The sequence below is a fragment of the Telopea speciosissima genome, chromosome 8, assembly GCF_018873765.1.
Source record: "Telopea speciosissima isolate NSW1024214 ecotype Mountain lineage chromosome 8, Tspe_v1, whole genome shotgun sequence".
NCBI lineage: Eukaryota > Viridiplantae > Streptophyta > Magnoliopsida > Proteales > Proteaceae > Telopea > Telopea speciosissima.
In genome coordinates, this window is record NC_057923.1 from 51,159,588 (window position 1) to 51,177,302 (window position 17,715).

The following is a 17,715-nucleotide window of genomic DNA, read 5'->3' on the forward strand; positions in this document are numbered from 1 at the left end:
GCTGATGGCAGATTTACTATCGCGATAGAGCATTATAGGAAGAGTAACAGGGACAGCCAGATCAAGAAGCCCATGGATCCATGAAAGCTCACAAATGCCATGTGCCATAGCACGAAATTCTGCTTCAACACTCAAATGAGCCACAACAACCTGCTTCTTGCTTCTCCAAGTAACCAGATTACAACCCACAAAGGTGCCATAACCTGTGGTAGACCGATGATCATCAGGAGAGCCAGCCCAATCAGCATCAGTAAAAGCCTCAACTCTAAGATGATGATGAGGAGAGAAAAGGATCCCACAGCCCGGAGCAGACTTCAAGTAACAGAGAATACGATGAACTGCTTCCATATGTGTGGAATATGGATCATGCATTTACTGACTGACTAAGCTGACAGCATAAGCAATGTCAGGATGAGTATGAGCAAGGTAAATCAACTGGCCAACCAAACACTGATATCTTCCCTCATCCACAGGCTCACCTTCTTTGCTCAGGAGATGAACATTTGCATCGATAGGAATGTCAGCCGGTTTGCATCCCAAAAGTCTTGTCTCAGATAGAAGGTCAAGAGTGTACTTCTTCTGAGACGGAAGACACCTCGAGTAGATCTAGCCAACTCAATGCCAAGAAAATAACGAAGCTGTCCCAACTCCCAAGTCTTTGATTTTAAATTCAATACCCAAGTAGCCCTTGAGGGGAGTAATCTCATCAACATCATCTCCGATGACAACAATCTCATCAATGTAAACAGTCAAAACAACAATCATAACAGCAGATCGCTTGATGAACAACGTGTGGTCAACATTGCTTTGAGTGTAACCAACGTACACCATAGCCCTGTAAAACCTCCCAAACCAGGCCCGAGGCGACTGCTTCAATACATACAAGGCACGTTTCAGCTTGCACACCTTTCCCTGAGTCTTAGGAAAACCTGGTTGGACATCCATGTATACCTCTTCTTCAATTTCCCCATGAAGAAAGGCATTTACATCTAGTTGTTGTAGGTCCCAACCCATATTAACAAGTAACAACTATGGATAAAAGAACACGGATAGTATTTAACTTAGCTACTGGAGCAATGGTCTCCTGATAATCTATCCCATAGGTTTGTGTAAAATCCTTAGCAACAAGTAATGTAGTTCTAGATAGGGTAAAGCCCTACTAGAAGCCAAGTAAAATCAAGTTCTGATCAAGTATGCTGTTTGGGGTAGATTTGGGGCTGTTTAGGGCAAATTTAGGGTTTAGACTAGGGTTAGGGGTGAATGTGATATATGGTAATGATCAGTACGTCTAGGGGATTATTTTGTTATAAAAATATTGGGATTTGGATGAGTTTAAAATTCCTGCAGAATTAGGGTTAGGGTTTGGGTGTTAGGTTTCAGGTTCTAGGGTGAAACTTAGGGTTTTGGACGGGAGTTTGAAGTTGGGTTTTAGATGATCCAATTGGGTTCAAACTAGGATCGAGTCTAGGGGCTGGGATAGGGATGATATGCCTGAAATCTGAGAGGAATTGGGTGAGGGGATAGGGCTGGACAGAACTTAGATTGAACTAGGGTTTATGAAATTAAAACAGAAATTAAAGGGGGATCGAATGGGGAAGGAGAAGGAATGGAAAACAGAATTTAAATTCAAACTTGCCACAGGATTCCACTGGCAGCAGCTTGAACAAAGAAGGATAGAGCCACCTTCAAAGAGAGAACCTCCCAGCTGTCATGGCGTAAAGAGTCACAGGAAGTCCACCTGTCCTTCTTCCTTGATAGATCCACAAGGCAACACTCCAAGGAGCAAGGAGCAGCAGCAGCAATTGGCAGCCAGCAAACAGTCTTTTCTTTTCAAAAATTCAATTGTGGGGAGCCTCCACGATTTCATTTATTTATAATAAGGCCTTAGGCCAATTCCTAATACAATCTAACTACCTCCTCACTTAAAATCGTGGAAGGGACCTAATTAAAACAAAGTTACTAATTTAAAACCCTGAAAAGACTTAGTTACCCCTATTAACTTAAATTAAAAGATTCTAACTTCAAACTACTGATTTAAAAGAAGATTCCATACTAGCCAATAGGATTTAAGAACCTATTAGCCAATAGGAACACTTCACTTAAATTAGACCAATTGAACCAATTGGATGCAACCAATTTAAACCGGTTCAATTTAAAAAACAGAAAATAAACTAATTATGGAAAATGCAAGCAAAATAAACCTAACCTATGGCTCTCTACTTAAGCCCTAAGTTCAGGACTTCTTCTTCCTACATGGAGCTGCATCAACAAGTCTCGCCTTATACCAGTCAACCGTACCATCAACCTTCTGCTTCACTGTGAAGATCCACTTACAACCAACAGTCTTCTTATGAGGAAGACTAACAAGATCCCACATATCATTTTTCTTCAAAGCTTGCATCTCTTTAACCATAACGGCCTTCCATTGTGCCTCCTTAAAAGCATCCTGCCAGTTCTTGGGAATAGAAACAGATGAAAGGGAAGACACAAAAGTGAAGTAGGAAGGAGAAAGAGAATCATAAGAGACAACCTGAGCAATGGGGTGAATAGTGCAAGACCGAGTACCTTTGAGGGCAGCAATAGATTAATCAAGTGTAAGTCAACAACAGGAGAGGGAGAAGAATTCCCTTCAGAGTAAGACCCAGATCAGGATCAAGGGACGGCGGTTGACTAGGTATAGTAGGTGCAATGGGCTGTTTCTGCTACTTTCTAACATAGACATGCATCTCTGGTCTAGACTGAGTATTGTCCTGTGAAGCTATCTCCCCCTGTGTGGAAGGATCTAGAACTAACGATGGCAGCAGAGTCGACTCATCTTCTAGAGAAATAGAATGCTCCCCCTCAAGAGGAGACGCAGAGTAGTAGGACACAGATTCATGAAAGATCACATCCATTGTCACAAACCAACAACAAGTAGGAGGATGGTAACACTTATAGCCCTTCTAGGCGGCAGAGTATCCCACAAAAATGTAGCGGAGGCCATTGAGATCAAGTTTCCCATGGGAATGATGATCACAAGCATTGCAGATGCAGCCAAAGACCTTAGCAGGTATGGGAAATGGAGAAGACCCTTGTAAAACATCAAGAGGAGAATGGAAATCAAGCACACGAGATGGCGTGCGATTGATGAGGAATGCCATGTCATTACTATATCACTCCAATATTATGGAGGGACATGCATTTCGAACATAAGAGAGCAAGCAACCACTAAAAGATACTGATTTTTTCTTTTTGCAACTCCATGCTAAGCAGGAGTGTCCACACAACTGATTTGATGTAGGATGCCATGGGCAGCAAGGTATGACTGAAAAGAGCCCTCCATGTATTCACGACCATTGTCACTGCGAAGCACCTTAACCGTGGTAGTGAACTAGGTCTGAACCATACGATGGAAGAGATGGAAGCAAGAAAAACTTCGCCCTTGGTCCACATCAAATAAATCCAAGTAGTTCTAGAGTGACCTGTGTCGACACTCCTACTTTGATACCATGTTCGAGATTGGGAAAATTATGACTTGTGTCTAATGTGACGCTGGCCCTCTTTATTTATAATATGGAGGAGAAATTCTGGAATGAATACAAGACCAAATTACCCCTATAAAACAATAGGGCAATTCTATCCTTGTACCCATTTACAACATAATAACAACCGTTTAATATTACACAAGGTCAAAGTGTTAGAAGTAGTCAAGTACAAGTGTACAAACCAAGGTCAAAACACTCCTACAAAGCCGTACCTTCTAACTCTATGTGAATACCAAATAGAGCTCTGGGAAGGCTCGAAACCTTTGGGGAAATCTTTGTTCCACCAAGAAACGTAAGTGATTTAACCAAACATACAAAATCTTATTTTTTTTTTTAAAGATTTTCCCCTTTAATAGGAGAAACCATTCAAAATTTCAACCAATTTCGATCGAAACCTTGAAAATCTTTGGTCCACCAAGAAATGTAGGTGAGTTGGCCACCAAAATACCAAATCTTTTTTTTTAGATTTTCCCCTCTAATAGGAGAAATCATTCGAAATTTCGACCCCTTTCGATCGAAACCTTAGGAAAATCTTTGCTCCACCAAGAAATGTAGGTGGCTTGGCCACAATACCAAATCTGGGGTTTTTCTTTGGAGATTTTTTCCTCTAATAGGGGAAACTATTCGAAACTTGCATAATGGGATTGAAACAGTGCTTTTATATGCACTGTTTTCTACCAAAATTTCGGTCAAAATCCTGTATTCCTACTGAGTCGCACCCAGTTTCGTGTCGAAAACAAAGTATTTCGCTCTCAGTGGTTTCGACCAAGGTTTCGTTCTATGTTCCTAAGTTATAATGTATCCATGAAAGGGAAATGCTTATATCAAGGTCAAGGATAAATGTCATATAACAAGTTTCAGAACTATACAGTTTCTACCCAAGATCTGTTACATTATTACCTTGTCAAGCCATATATCAACCAAACAAAGAAGTAAGTTTTCCTCAATTGAGATGCCTGCCTGTTGGAGTGCTGTGGAAAGTGATGGTTCTGATGTCAAATGGGCCAAAAAATTGGTGTTCGTTACCAAAATCCTTGCTAGAACGGCTGCAGAGGATGCCTTAACAGCTGTCTTAGTAGGATCATGATCATCTCCTCCACTCAAGCACATTAGAATTAATTTCTATGCAATACCCACAGAAAATAAACCAAAAAGGAAAAGTAAACAGTGAGATCACCATTAACAAGTAATAAAGATCAGGTAATTTGAAGATTGAGAACAACCTACATGGCTACATCAAGATATCCACAGTTAAAGAAAACCTGCATACCTGAAGACTACTGCTGATCAAAGGAGGGGCCTCCATAGGAAAACACTGCAAAAGACAGCCAAAGTGAATAAAATTAGTCTTAATGTTTAGCATCAGAAGATTTTACTCACATCAATTCCGAAAGCCAAACAACTTCTAGGCAAGTATCGAAGGAAATTGTTAAGATGGTTCAGAAACTAGTTGTTATTGCAGGCAATTCGCGTTAAGTTTACAAAAAGAGATAAATACATGTATTAGGAGTCCTGAAATTCAGAAGCCTTTAAAGAGGACAATAACCAGGTACCTCATGCTTTTCTGGTCCAGAATGACATGCTGATTCATGAAATTAAAGATCAAATGGCATGATCCGGATCAGGATTGGTTGGGACTGTCCAACCCCATCAGCTGATCCACCATGGATCAGACTGGGTTCTGCCGACACCAATCCAACCTCCAATTGCAATCTCTTCCACCAAGTGCTGAGTATGATAGTTCAAAAGCTCCCCTCTGCATATAATAAATATACAGAAATGAAAGGGGAATGACACCACTGAATCAGTTTTTGACATCTTGAACTAGGGATAGAAAAGCCCAGAAGAACCAAAACTCAGGGGTTTGGGTTGAGATTGTTTACTTAAAGGTTGGGACTTATCAACCGGTTACTCTCTCTCTCTCTCTCACACACACACACACACTTTAGCTTAACTTGTTCCAATATTTGTTTGAGTTAGGATCTTACATAAACAATAATCAATAACAGGACAATCAAAGAAGTCATACTATCTTCTAGTCACTGAATTTGAGGTCACAGCAAATGGATGCCAAAGGTGATGTGCAAATATCAGGTGTAACTCTGGCCAAATAAGGGAGGAAGCAACATTGACTTTCTCTGTGCATCAACTGAACAGTTCTTCTGAAGTAGAAACTCCAAATGTGGAAAGGTTCAAACAACAGAGGCTGTTTGTGACAGGTCTAGAGATGAGTAAAGGCACTGCCTTGCATACCTAAGAACACAGAGGCTAATAAAGAGTTGAGGTTTTTGTGTGGAATATGTCAAAGAGGGTGGAGGATTGAATTCATGTTTCTCCAATGGAGCAGGGGAGTTGATTAAATTTAGTTGCAGCTAGCTTGTTTAAAGAAAGAGAAATGATGGAAGATATCACAGACTACAGAGTGATTGATAGATGTCCAGGGAACAATTTGTGGCTTTAATATATATATATATATGTACATATTAAAGCCACAAATAGATAGATTGGAGAACAATTTTCTGTTAGTTAAATGGCCAAGTGAAGGCAGAGAATTTTTTACATACAATGTCACAAGTATATCAAACAGTAAGTGAGCTGGCAGAAAAAATACTATCCAAAATACAAACCCAGGATCTGAGTAACATGGAAAAGAGGAAGACAATACACTATCTGAGTCAGCATAGGAAGAACAGGAAATCTTGGATAATGCGGCAAGACCACAATGACAACATACAACCAAAAAGCCCGAGCTTCAGAGTGGAGAGGCCTTTCCCAGTGTCATAAGCTCAACTGTCGTACACTACTCGACTGATATGGGACTAAACTCCCCTCCCATTCCTGACCATGGAGAACACTCACTGCATCAACTCCCCCAAGCTTCGGGGCATGGGCCCCCACATGGCCGGTGTATGGATAACCTGCTCTAATACCATTTGATGGCATCCAACCCAAAAGCTTGGGTTTCAGGATGGAGAGGCTCATCCCAAGGTCATAAGCCCAAATGTCATACACTACCCAACCGATGTGGGACTAAACTCCCCTCCCATTCCTGGCCATGGAGCACACTCACTGCATCAACTCCCCCAGCTTTGGACAATGTGCCCCACATGGCCGCTGCATGGACAACCTGCTCTATCACCACCTAAAAGCCCAAGCTTCAGGATGGAGAGGCCCTTCCCAAAGTCATAAGTCAAAAAGTCGTACAGTACCCGACCAATGTGGGACTAAACTCCCCTCCCATTCTTGGCCGTGGAGCACACTCACTGCAGCACGCATCCACCACAAAAAATAAAGGAGAAGCTTGACCATGCAGTAAAGTTAGTAAACAAATCAGCTTCATTTTCATAGGAGGAGATAAACTACGAAGACTCATTGTTCACTAGGAGCAAGATGCAAAGCGCACAATTACTTGGCCCAGTTAAAATCTCCCAATAACATAAGTTAAAAACTAAGGAAAGGGGGGTTGGAAGAATGATAGGGCCAACGAAGAAGCAGAGTGTAAAACAACATGAGGAAGGAATGGAAGGAGCAAAGGATTTGCATCATTTCACTATGAGCAAGAGCTCAAGTTTATTCCAAAAGTCTAAACATATGGTTACAGTCTTCGTATGGGAAGATATTGAAATTTTCTACTTTTCTTGAATATCATTCAGCTTCTTATAAAAAACTATTGAATCCATAGTTCCATACAACTTTTATCCTAGCATAGATACCTTTGATTTCCTCTAAGTTTTCTTTGGATAATGGAAATTAGTGTCTTTGGAAAAAGCAAAAAGGAGTGAATCAAGCTACAGAACAAGGAAAGTCACCTAAAGTCCTACATATATGTCATTGCAAGTATGTATTTGTATGATTTTCATAAAGAAATTTGGCAATGCAAAAATCTTTTTTTTCCCTCCCCACTGGCTAAAATTTCAACAGAGATTTAAAGCTTGGTCTTGGAATAAGGTATGTCCTTCCAATACCAATGCAGCTGGGACAATCGAAACAAAGTATGAGGCGATCTAGTAAGAAAGAGCCTTGATCAACTGACTAGGTATTATAGACATTAAATTGCATCAGTCCCATCCGATAGTATCAAGGATTTAAGTATCAGTATCAGTATCAGCTATCATATGGAAGGGTAATTTGAAGAGATATATCATACTGTATTTGAGAGATGCAAGGTACGCTAAAGATACACATGAAGATGGTCAAGAAACGCACAGAAATGCGAAGGATACATGCAAAATACAGTTTTAAAGCATAGAACACTGTCAATAAGCAATACGTAAAATATATCATGTATAAAAAGGAGAACAAAGTACAACGAGATAATTGTATTCAATTAATTATGAATAATTGATGAGATTTATTACATTTATTAATAGTCTAATACCATAGAGAGTTGTGGGCTGGTCCAAAATCCAGAGTTGGAAGTGGTCTCAGGTAAGGTGGGCGATTATTTTGTATGCCACATTACACAAACTAATGGGTCGGTAGTTTGACACGGTGCACAGGGCAGATGATTTAGAGATGAGCACAGATCGAACATACGTGAAATAAAAAAAAATATATTGAAAAAATGAAGCAATGTATTCAGAATGTATTTCATACATGACATCATAGTTGTCAAGGCGCTAGGCAATCCAAGGCGTTTGAGATCCCCCCTAAACGCTTAGGCAGTGCCTAAGCAGTGCCTAGGCGGCCAAAATTGCTTTCCAATATTATTTATTTAATATATCAGTTATATGTGTGAAACAATCAAAACACACATTTGGTTTATATGTTCTTGAAATTGGTCAGTTTCAAGTATACCTAGTCTCACATTTGGTTTATACTATTCTTAGAAACTATAATGCTATCAATAAGTAATTAACCAGCTCTCGATTTAGAGAAATGTTCTTGTTCTCTAAGAAATTTGATTGATCAAATGATTTTATTTATACATGAGACTTTTTGTATTAGGTAGAGCACAAAATTAGCTTTCCAACAAATCTAAGATTGCTTAAATCTGATTTGCATTGAAGGAGTTATGTTCTGGTCAAACCTTATTTGGTGGGCGCGAATGCTGTCCAAATCACTCTAAATGAAAATATTTTTTTAGATATCAAAACAAATGAATATTTTACCGCACTTGTGGTTTTTAACAATGATTTACCATATTAAGATTTATGGAATTTTTAGGATTTGAGAAAAACCAAATCATTAGAAAGTTGAAAATTTTACCTACTGCCAAAAATCCAGTTTTTGTTCTTGAACTGGGGGTTGACTTCTTATCCTTTTGGAATTTGAATTTTTTGAACTATTTTTATTGGATTCAAATAAGAGGGTATTTGCTTATTTATGAATAACATCTTAAGTAAATGAAATACCAAATTAAATGATATTTGGCATAAATAAGTGCCAGAACCTGGTTTGATACCAATTAAAAATGCAAGGCGCCCTACAATAAGGCGGCAGCCGCCTAGGCACCTAGAAATCTGCCTGGACGCCTAAGTGATGCCTTGACAACTATGCATTACATGTAATTTTAAAACAACATTGGATCTATTTGCTTAAAAATGTAAAGATAGTTTTTTATTTTCTAGAAAATAGAAAAAAAATTTAAAAATTTGAAAAAATAAAAAATCACTGCAATGATAGTGGTAATAAATCTCATCTTTATGACATATATAATTTTTCCAACTTATTATCACTCATTTTTCAGAAGAAAATAAAAATTTCCAATTTAGATCTATTTACGGTTTTGGGGGAAAATTACAAATCGATCCTTAGCTTCATGCAAATAAACAAGTTTGATGCAAAGAATAATGTCGTTTTTCTTTAATCTATTGATTTATAGTAAACCCAAAAAAACAAAGACAAAAACAAAAGTCACAACGCAAGATTTTAGCATAATAAGTTACGTTATTGCACTTACAGCTTACCTCATTTGGGCAGGATAAACACTTTAATCTGAGATTTGTAGAGGTTTAGTTAGAATTATTTGTTATTGGTTGGGTAGGAATGGAATCCCCAATTCAAATTGAAGCAAAAAAGTTGGACTGGATAGGTTTTGAAGAGTCCCGGTTTTCTTCTCTACTGTGGATTTATTTTTTTGCAGGTTGTAAGCTAAGTATTGAGCCATATCGACCAATACAGTGCTATACATTTTTTCTAAATTAATAAGTATCGTATCGGTACCTTAATGATACGATACTTAAGTATCGGAATATACTTAAGAATATGGATACTATACTGATACTGATATAGATCAGACAATCCAAGACAAATCTTAAACCACGGATGCCAACATCCAATGATAAAGGAAAGCTAGCATCCTAGAAGACTTGAACAGCATAGCCAGTCTTTCAGATAACATAGACATATTTCATAGAGGAAACATATCATAACAATGCTCATAACTACAAAAATAGCCAAGTTGTTTCGCACAACGAACAATTCTTGGCTCCAGCACAGTAATGGGTACAATGCAGCACATTAATCAGGGGGCATTTGATCTTCATTTCCCAGTATAATGACATATGTATGAAGCATCCATGATAGACATCGGAGCATGGATGTGCTTCATGTATACTCTGACCCCTGTTGCTCACATACTTGTCTCAAATGCAACATAAAAGAGGTGTCTTTTTAGCCTGTACCTTGTGGAATAGAAGAAAGATGTTGACAGGATTGCATGCCTAAGAATGCATGCTAATGAAAAGAAACAAGATGCAAGAACAAATACCATGCAGAGGCTGGACTTTGACCCTCTAAAGACAACAAGCCATTTAACTGAATTATCCATTATAAGTCACAAGTAAAAAGATTTTAGACAAGTACCTGTATTAGAAGTTCAATAATAGGAAGTGTCGAGAGCAGCCCTCTATCATTGACATTTTCAAGGATCAACTCAAAGAGTTTGGCCACACTTGAAGCATGAATATTCAGGAACTCTGCTCCACCCAAAATTATGTAGCTCTCCATGATACTAACGGCAACCTGGAATTGGGAGGCATTAACGGTTGACGGTTTGATGCGATAAGGAGAGTGAAAATAGAAAGAATTACCAGACAGCATGACTATATACGCATAAACTGATAACTGCCTCATCCAACTAATAGGGATACCTCAGACCCAAACATGCAGTCTGTGACGTGTGGACAGAACAATTTTGAAATGTGTTCTCATCCATAAACACTAAGCTTAATAAGCTTGTTCTTGGTCCCTAGAAAGGAATAAAGGTCCCCTAAAAATCACAGACATCCTGTTTATTCTTGTTAGAGTGGTGCTAATCCCGAGAGAGATATTCTTCCTCTCTGACAATTCTATTTTACAAAGAGAATCAGGCACACTTGTGTGCAGTGTTCACGGGCTCAAAACACAATATTTTGAAGATGGTATGACTTATCAAGCATAAAATTACTTCAGATCATAAAATCTGCAGAGAAGGCAGTGTAGTTCAAAATTATAGCAAAAGTTGAATCAGAAGCATTAAGGCTTCATGGAGAAGTTACAAGGTTCTCTATGCAGAAAGTAGCACAATGTATAATCTGAACAACAAAAAAAAAAGGAGGAAGAAGAAGAAAGAAGAACAAAACGAATTACACATTTACACATACGTAAAAAGTTCAAAAAGCACGAATTGGGGACAATCTCATTAAGTCTAACCTGCAAGTGATCAAAGCTTCGTTCCATGATTTCCACTAGATATGGAAAGAATCCTAATAACTGAGGCACCAAGGATGGAGCTTGCGAAAGTGTTGCTTCCCATAGCTGAAAATAGAGCAGATTAATTCCATTAGTGTGATTTACTTGCAAATGTTTTTTAACTGAAGAAAAACAAGAATGAAAGATCAACAAACCAGCACACTATCCTCCAGAAGGTTGAGTTCATCGGGGCTGTTGATATCGATACCCCTTTGTAGAATGGGAAGCAGCATGTTATAGCAAATGGGTGACTGATGACCAAGGGCAACCATAAAGTTCCGTAGGGTAATAAGAAGTTGGATCTGTAATAGGCTTTCACCAGTAGATTCATCCCAGACCTAATATGAAAACAAGTAACCTTAATGAGTATAATGTGAGTTGTTAAGGGTAACATGATGTAGGAGAGGAAGAGAAGTATAGGAAATAATGTTAATAACAATCTAACAACTGCTGAAACTGTCAAAACTGCAGAAACCAGCTAAATGAAGTTGAATACAGAGAGTATTTAACAGTTTCTCCTTGGAAACAGAATAAACTCAATTGTTAAAATCCTACTCTTATACTGGTGTACAACTCTAATCTCCTGCCCATGCAACAAAAGCGTTCCAGGGTAAAAAATGTTGGTGGGAATAATCTGAATCTTTCCACCAAGTAAAAGAACTAATTGATAGATAGCAGCACTGATCTCCATTTAATTAATATGCAAATGAACCCAGATTCACTTATCAATGGCAAGAATTCATAAATTGTCCAAAACAAGAGCAAAACCTATTTTGTTGTTCAATCTATTCAACCAACCCAGAACGGCAATTGATTCTTTCCTACAAAGTTTAAGCTATGTGGCAATATATGATTAACAAGCCACTTCTTCCTCATGCACCCCAATTTTTGCAATCAGATACTCCACACCATGACTCGAAACATGGTAGGACCATGACCTACTAGATGGATCGATGTAGGACACAATCAGGATGTCTGTGAGCAATGGACTCAGCTAATAGAGTAGAATCATGGTTCAAGATTTCGGTCAAAACGGCCGAAATCTTGTAAATTAATTCGGTTTCGGTATGAGTCGAAATGAAACATAGGTCGATTCACTACGTATGCAAAGTTCCAATCGTAATTTCAGCATTTCAGTCGAAATTTTGGTCTAATTTCGGTTGAAACATTACAAAACAGTGTTATAAAATCACTATTTCGATTGAAATGGGTTGTAATTTTGTGGTTTTGGACAATAGAAGGGGAAAAAGTCATGGTGGAACAAGGCCTTGGGCACTACTACAACGCATCACATACGATTTGCCAATGAAACAAGGTGTTAATGATGACACCTATCAAGTTGCTGTGTTGGACTTTGATCGTTTCTTCAAGCATAAGATGACATGGCCATCTTTTGTGGTACGGTCGAAGGACTGTTTTCGTCAGCGGCAGCAATCTTTTAGAAGTTTTGAGACTCCCAGGAACTCTAGATGGGTACTAACATAGGTTTGGAGGAACGGTTTCATAGGGGTGTCAACCATAGTTCAAAAACTCACCAGGATCTTGGCAAGATCTCGAGAAACTCGAGCTGGTCAAGACGAGATAGCATGTGAAATAGAAAAATGCAATGTTTCGAACAACTCGATCTAGATTTCGAATATTTTGAGAAATCTCGGTGAAATCTCGAATATTTTGAGAATCTCGACCTCCTCAGTACTCATAGAGTCATAGTATTGTATTGTTGGGACTTGGGAGTTGAGACGTGGAAGATTAGGATAGTACGGTGTCTATGACTTACGTATTATTCATTGTACTTATGTCGGATGTCTATAATATGCATTGTGAACACTTCACTGTATCTTGTGGTTTGTAGTAGAAACTTTAAGTCTTTAACTATTTCTTAAATAATTATTCAATATTATGTGTCTTCATCCATTATTGCATAATTTACTTATTTTACTTGCCAATAATGTCTCATATCATTCAAACAATGTGTCAAATAGGCAACATTACATTAAGGGTTTGGCCTTTACTGCCAACCAAGGGTGCAAATCCAAAACACCAAATTGGGTGTTTTTTTTTTTTTTTCCCAATTTTAAGCTTTAAATATGTTTATTAAGACTAAAACAAGCTTCCCTTAAAGTTTTGGAGCCAACTGTGGCCATTTGCCACCGAACATAGTTTCGAACCAAAAAAAAAATGCACTGTCTCGCCGTAATCTCGGCGAGATTTCGAAAAACTCGACCTGGTCGAGATGGCTGTTCGAGACGAGTGTGGTTCAAAGGTCATATCCTCCGCCACAGTTTCACCGTTTGGAGAGCTTTTAACCAATGCCTTCCCACCCAAGCTTTCCTCCTTCACCGCCAGCTCTTTGTCTCCCCCTCATGTATCCCTTGTTGGAATGGTAATGAGGACATTGACCACCTTTTCTCTTCTTTCCCATTTGCCTGCTCAATTTGGAAACAAGCTTTAGACTCCTTTTGGTCCCACAGTAGGAGACCTTTACCCTTCTCTAGGGAGTGGCTTTGGATGGATATGTCGTTCTCTAGTAGTTCTATTAGTGATATTGTAGGCAAGTTTGTGTTCGGTGCTGTTATCTTGCACATTTGGATGGAATGGAATCTTCGAAGATGGACTTCCAATTCCCGCTCTCTTGACATGATTTGGAGAAGCCGTCTTTTTCGATGTTAGCTCCAAGATTCACTCCCCAAGGAACAGGCATATTGTTGTCTCCTGGGGTTTACCTGTATCGCTTCTTCAGTCTCCTGAACCTTCTTAGGGTTAGTGGATTGGTATAGTCTTCCCCCTCCCCTTTTCTCCTCGTGTATTCCCCTCCCCTTCTTCCCCCTGTCTTGGGTTTTGGTAATTAATTATTGAGAAAATTACTTGGACACCCCCTAGACTATTGCCCGTTTTCTTACTATCCCCCCCTTTTCAAACAATTACTTGAACACCCCCTGCATTTGACCATTTCTTTCAACTAGGTCATGTCCGTTAGTTTATTCATGATGTCATCGGTTATATTTTTTGTAATGCCTAAACTACCCTTAAAGGGTACTGAAGTGACAGATTTACCCCCTCTTCCTCTTCTTCTTCTTCTTCTTCCTGCAACAAAAAAAAAAAAAAAAAGGGGCAGTCATGGCTGCTGTTTCAAAAGCCATTAGGGCATCCTCGAAGATTTAGCATGAAATGGAGCCGACACCCCTCAACAACTCGTTGAGTTCGGTGAAAAACCTAGATTTAATGAGGTCTTCAACATCATTAGCTCTTTCTCTGTCCCAGTTGTTCCCTCCATTTTTCTACTCTAAGCTCGGGCACTTGCAGACCTCTCTTCAATGTCTCTCTTCCTCCTCTCTTCCCTTCTCACCCTGACATCATTCTCATTTTGAAAACCCTGTTCTGCAGCCACAGAAACCTTAATCCTTTATTCAAATAACCCACCTTACTCTGCACCTTAAAACCCAAGTTCTCACTATTTGAGACCCTAAACTCTTTACCCATAACCCCCAAATCTCTATTCCATGAACCACCCACTTCTTCATTCTTTGAAACCCTTGAACCATCATCACTCATAATACCTCTCTTTACCCCCTCTTCCTCTTCTTCTTCTTCTTCTTCTTCTTCTTCTTTTTCTTCTTCTTCTTCTTCCTGCAACAAAAAAAAAAAAAAAAAAACCCGGCAGCCATGGCTGCTGTTTCGAAAACCATTAGGGAATCCTCGAAGATTAAGCACGAAATGGAGCCGACACCCCTCAACAACTTGCTGAGTTCGGTGAAAAACCTAGATTTCATGAGGTCTTCAACATCATTAGCTCTTTCTCTGTCCCTGTTGTTCCCTCCATTTTCTACTCTAAGCTCGGGCACTTGCAGACCTCTCTTCAATGTCTGTCTCTTCCTCCTCTCTTCCCTTCTCACCCTGACATCATTCTCATTTTGAAAACCCTGTTCTGCAGCCACAGAAACCTTAATCCTTTATTCAAATAACCCACCTTACTCTGCACCTTAAAACCCAAGTTCTCACTATTTGAGACCCTAAACTCTTTACCCATAACCCCCAAATCTCTATTCCATGAACCACCCACTTCTTCATTCTTTGAAATCCTTGAACCATCATCACTCATAACACCTCTCTTTACCTCTCTTTTCTGTCCCAAATCCTTCTTCAACGAACCCATACCTTCAATCTAAGAAACCCTAATTTTCTCCTCTTTTTCACTTCTAGAATCTCCATTCCTTAGTATTCGACCACCCTTCGAAGTCCCAAGAAGTGCAAAATCGATTTTGCACCAACCAACCTTGTCCTCATTATTCCAATCGAATCTCTCACTGATTTCGAGCAGATCTGAAACAGGGCTCTCTCTTCTAAAGCCATCGAAGAACTGTTGCCATTCAAGATGTTATCTTCTCCCTTCATCAGGTAATTCTCCCACACATCTCAAATTGTTTCAATTTCCTATTCTCATCCATTAATCGGCATTTTCGTTCGAACCCTCTTGTCTCTTCTCCCTTATTTTGTTTCAGGAATTCTGTTTCTTAATGGATGAGCCAAAATGAATCTGTAACGAGGAAGAGATTTTCAGTTTCGTGCACCAATGGCTAACCGTGGGAAGAAGAGAAGAGAAGAGGTTCTTAACAAAGAAGAAAAAAAAATCAATTAAGGGTTTGGGTTATATTTATTTGAAATTTGTTTAAGAAAAGAAGATTTTTTCTGAAATCGATTAGGGTGTCAAGCAATTGTTTGAACAGTCATGTTGCAGATGCAGGGGGTAGGGGCGATGGGGTTGCAGGAAGAAGAAGGAGGAGAAGGAGGAGAAGGGGGGTAAATCTGTCAATTTCACTGCTTTCTATTAAATATGTGATAAGGCTAAAAAGGACTTTTCTATTCAACCACTAACAGCAAACTAACACCGTCAGGTTTCAGGGGGTGTCAAGTAATTGTTTGAAAAGTTGGGGATAGTAAGAAAACGGGCAATAGTCTAAGGGGTATCTAAGTAATTTTCTCTTAATTATTTATTCACCCAAAAAAACATCAACTTTTAGCAGGACTTCAGTGGGTCAAGATATTATTCCAGCAGGTTTTCCATTTTCTTTGTATTATCCCTGTTTCCATCTCTCCCTCTTTTCTGCTTTCTGTTGGTGAAAAGATAGCCAACATCAAGTTTAAATGGAAAACGAAGGTTTTGGGACCTGTGAACTTCAAGCTGTTGAAGTCAACACAGAACACGCAAAACAAACTGATAGGAAATTACTGATATCCAAGGTTTGAAGTATTGGTATCAGGCATCATATCGGAAGGGTGATATCAAGAGACGTATCATATAAGAGAGACGCAAGATACACTAGATACGTGTGGAAATGGTCAAGAAACATATGAAAATGATTAAGATATATGCAAAGCAGGGTTTTAGTAATCAGTATCAGGATCATTTTTCAGTCTCCGTCGATACCGATCCAGATAGGACAGATATACACTTGTTTTCTTCGAAAAATGAATTTATTTTACAATTTTACCCGTCTGTGCCAATCCATCGATACAGGATTGGTCATGAATCGATATCAGTCTCCACCAATATCGATACCGATATGAATCGGTCGATTCAATACCGAATTACCGATTCCTCAAACCATGATGCAAAGTACTGTTTTGAAACATATAACACTATAAATAAGTATGCCGAGATGAGCACATTCAATTGATTATATATAAAGATATAAAAGATGAGGTTTCTTACATGTACTAATACCAATTTTTTTTTGAATATCGTATCTGTACCTTAAAGATGCAATTCATATCGGTTAGTGTCGGTGGATACGAAAGGATACTTAAAACCTTGCTGATATCCCTACTGATGCATGTTTGGAAAAGAAGCTATACAACAAGTTGTTAAATTACAGAAAAACAGTTGGAATGCATCAGATCGGTTCTCCAATCTTCTTACACTTACTGGTGTGGCTTCTTCGGTATCCCCAAAGCCACCATTAAAGCCATGGAAAACCTCTTCTGTGCCTTCCTCTGGACAGGGAAAGAAGCCTCCAAATTCCTGCATCCAATCAGTTGGAAATCCATCTGACTCCCAAAGGCTGAAGGGGATTTGGGCATTCGCTGCATCCGGGATTCAAATACCGCGGGAATCCTAAAACTTATCTTGGAAATCTCCTCCAAGCTGACTCCATTTGGGTCAACTGGGTCTACTCCCATCTCTTCAAAAATGATTCCCTCTGGACTGTTCCCATCCGCTCTAACTCCTCTTGGGTCTGGAGAAAGATTCTCCTCCTTCGCCCTGTTGCCCTTAGAGCCACCTCCACGGCTATTGTTGATGGTACTTCAACCTCTCTTTGGCTCAACCCCTGGCACCCCTTAGGAACCCTCTACAATGTCTTTGGTGCTAGAGCAGTCTATTCCTTTGGCATCCCCAAATCTGCCCCCCTCTCCTACATCATCTCTCTTGGCTCCTGGGCCCCCCCCTTCCCCCTTTCTAACATCCTCTCTCAGATCTGGTCCACCCTCCCCCCCAACTTTTGCAGATAAGGCTATTTGG

The 17,715-nt window shown here is 39.3% G+C and overlaps 1 protein-coding gene across 1 annotated transcript in view; it reads right to left on the bottom strand.

Moving 5' to 3' along the window:
* LOC122671407 (importin-11) overlaps window positions 1-17,715 on the bottom strand; it is a 140,422-nt gene that overhangs the window by 19,916 nt on the left and 102,791 nt on the right. Inside the window, exons 15-19 of the mRNA XM_043868602.1 lie at window positions 11,354-11,536; window positions 11,160-11,264; window positions 10,332-10,490; window positions 4,795-4,839; window positions 4,425-4,646 (exon numbers count right to left, since the gene is read on the bottom strand). Coding sequence (XP_043724537.1) covers window positions 4,425-4,646; window positions 4,795-4,839; window positions 10,332-10,490; window positions 11,160-11,264; window positions 11,354-11,536 — 714 coding nt within the window. The remainder of the gene's footprint in view (window positions 1-4,424; window positions 4,647-4,794; window positions 4,840-10,331; window positions 10,491-11,159; window positions 11,265-11,353; window positions 11,537-17,715) is intronic.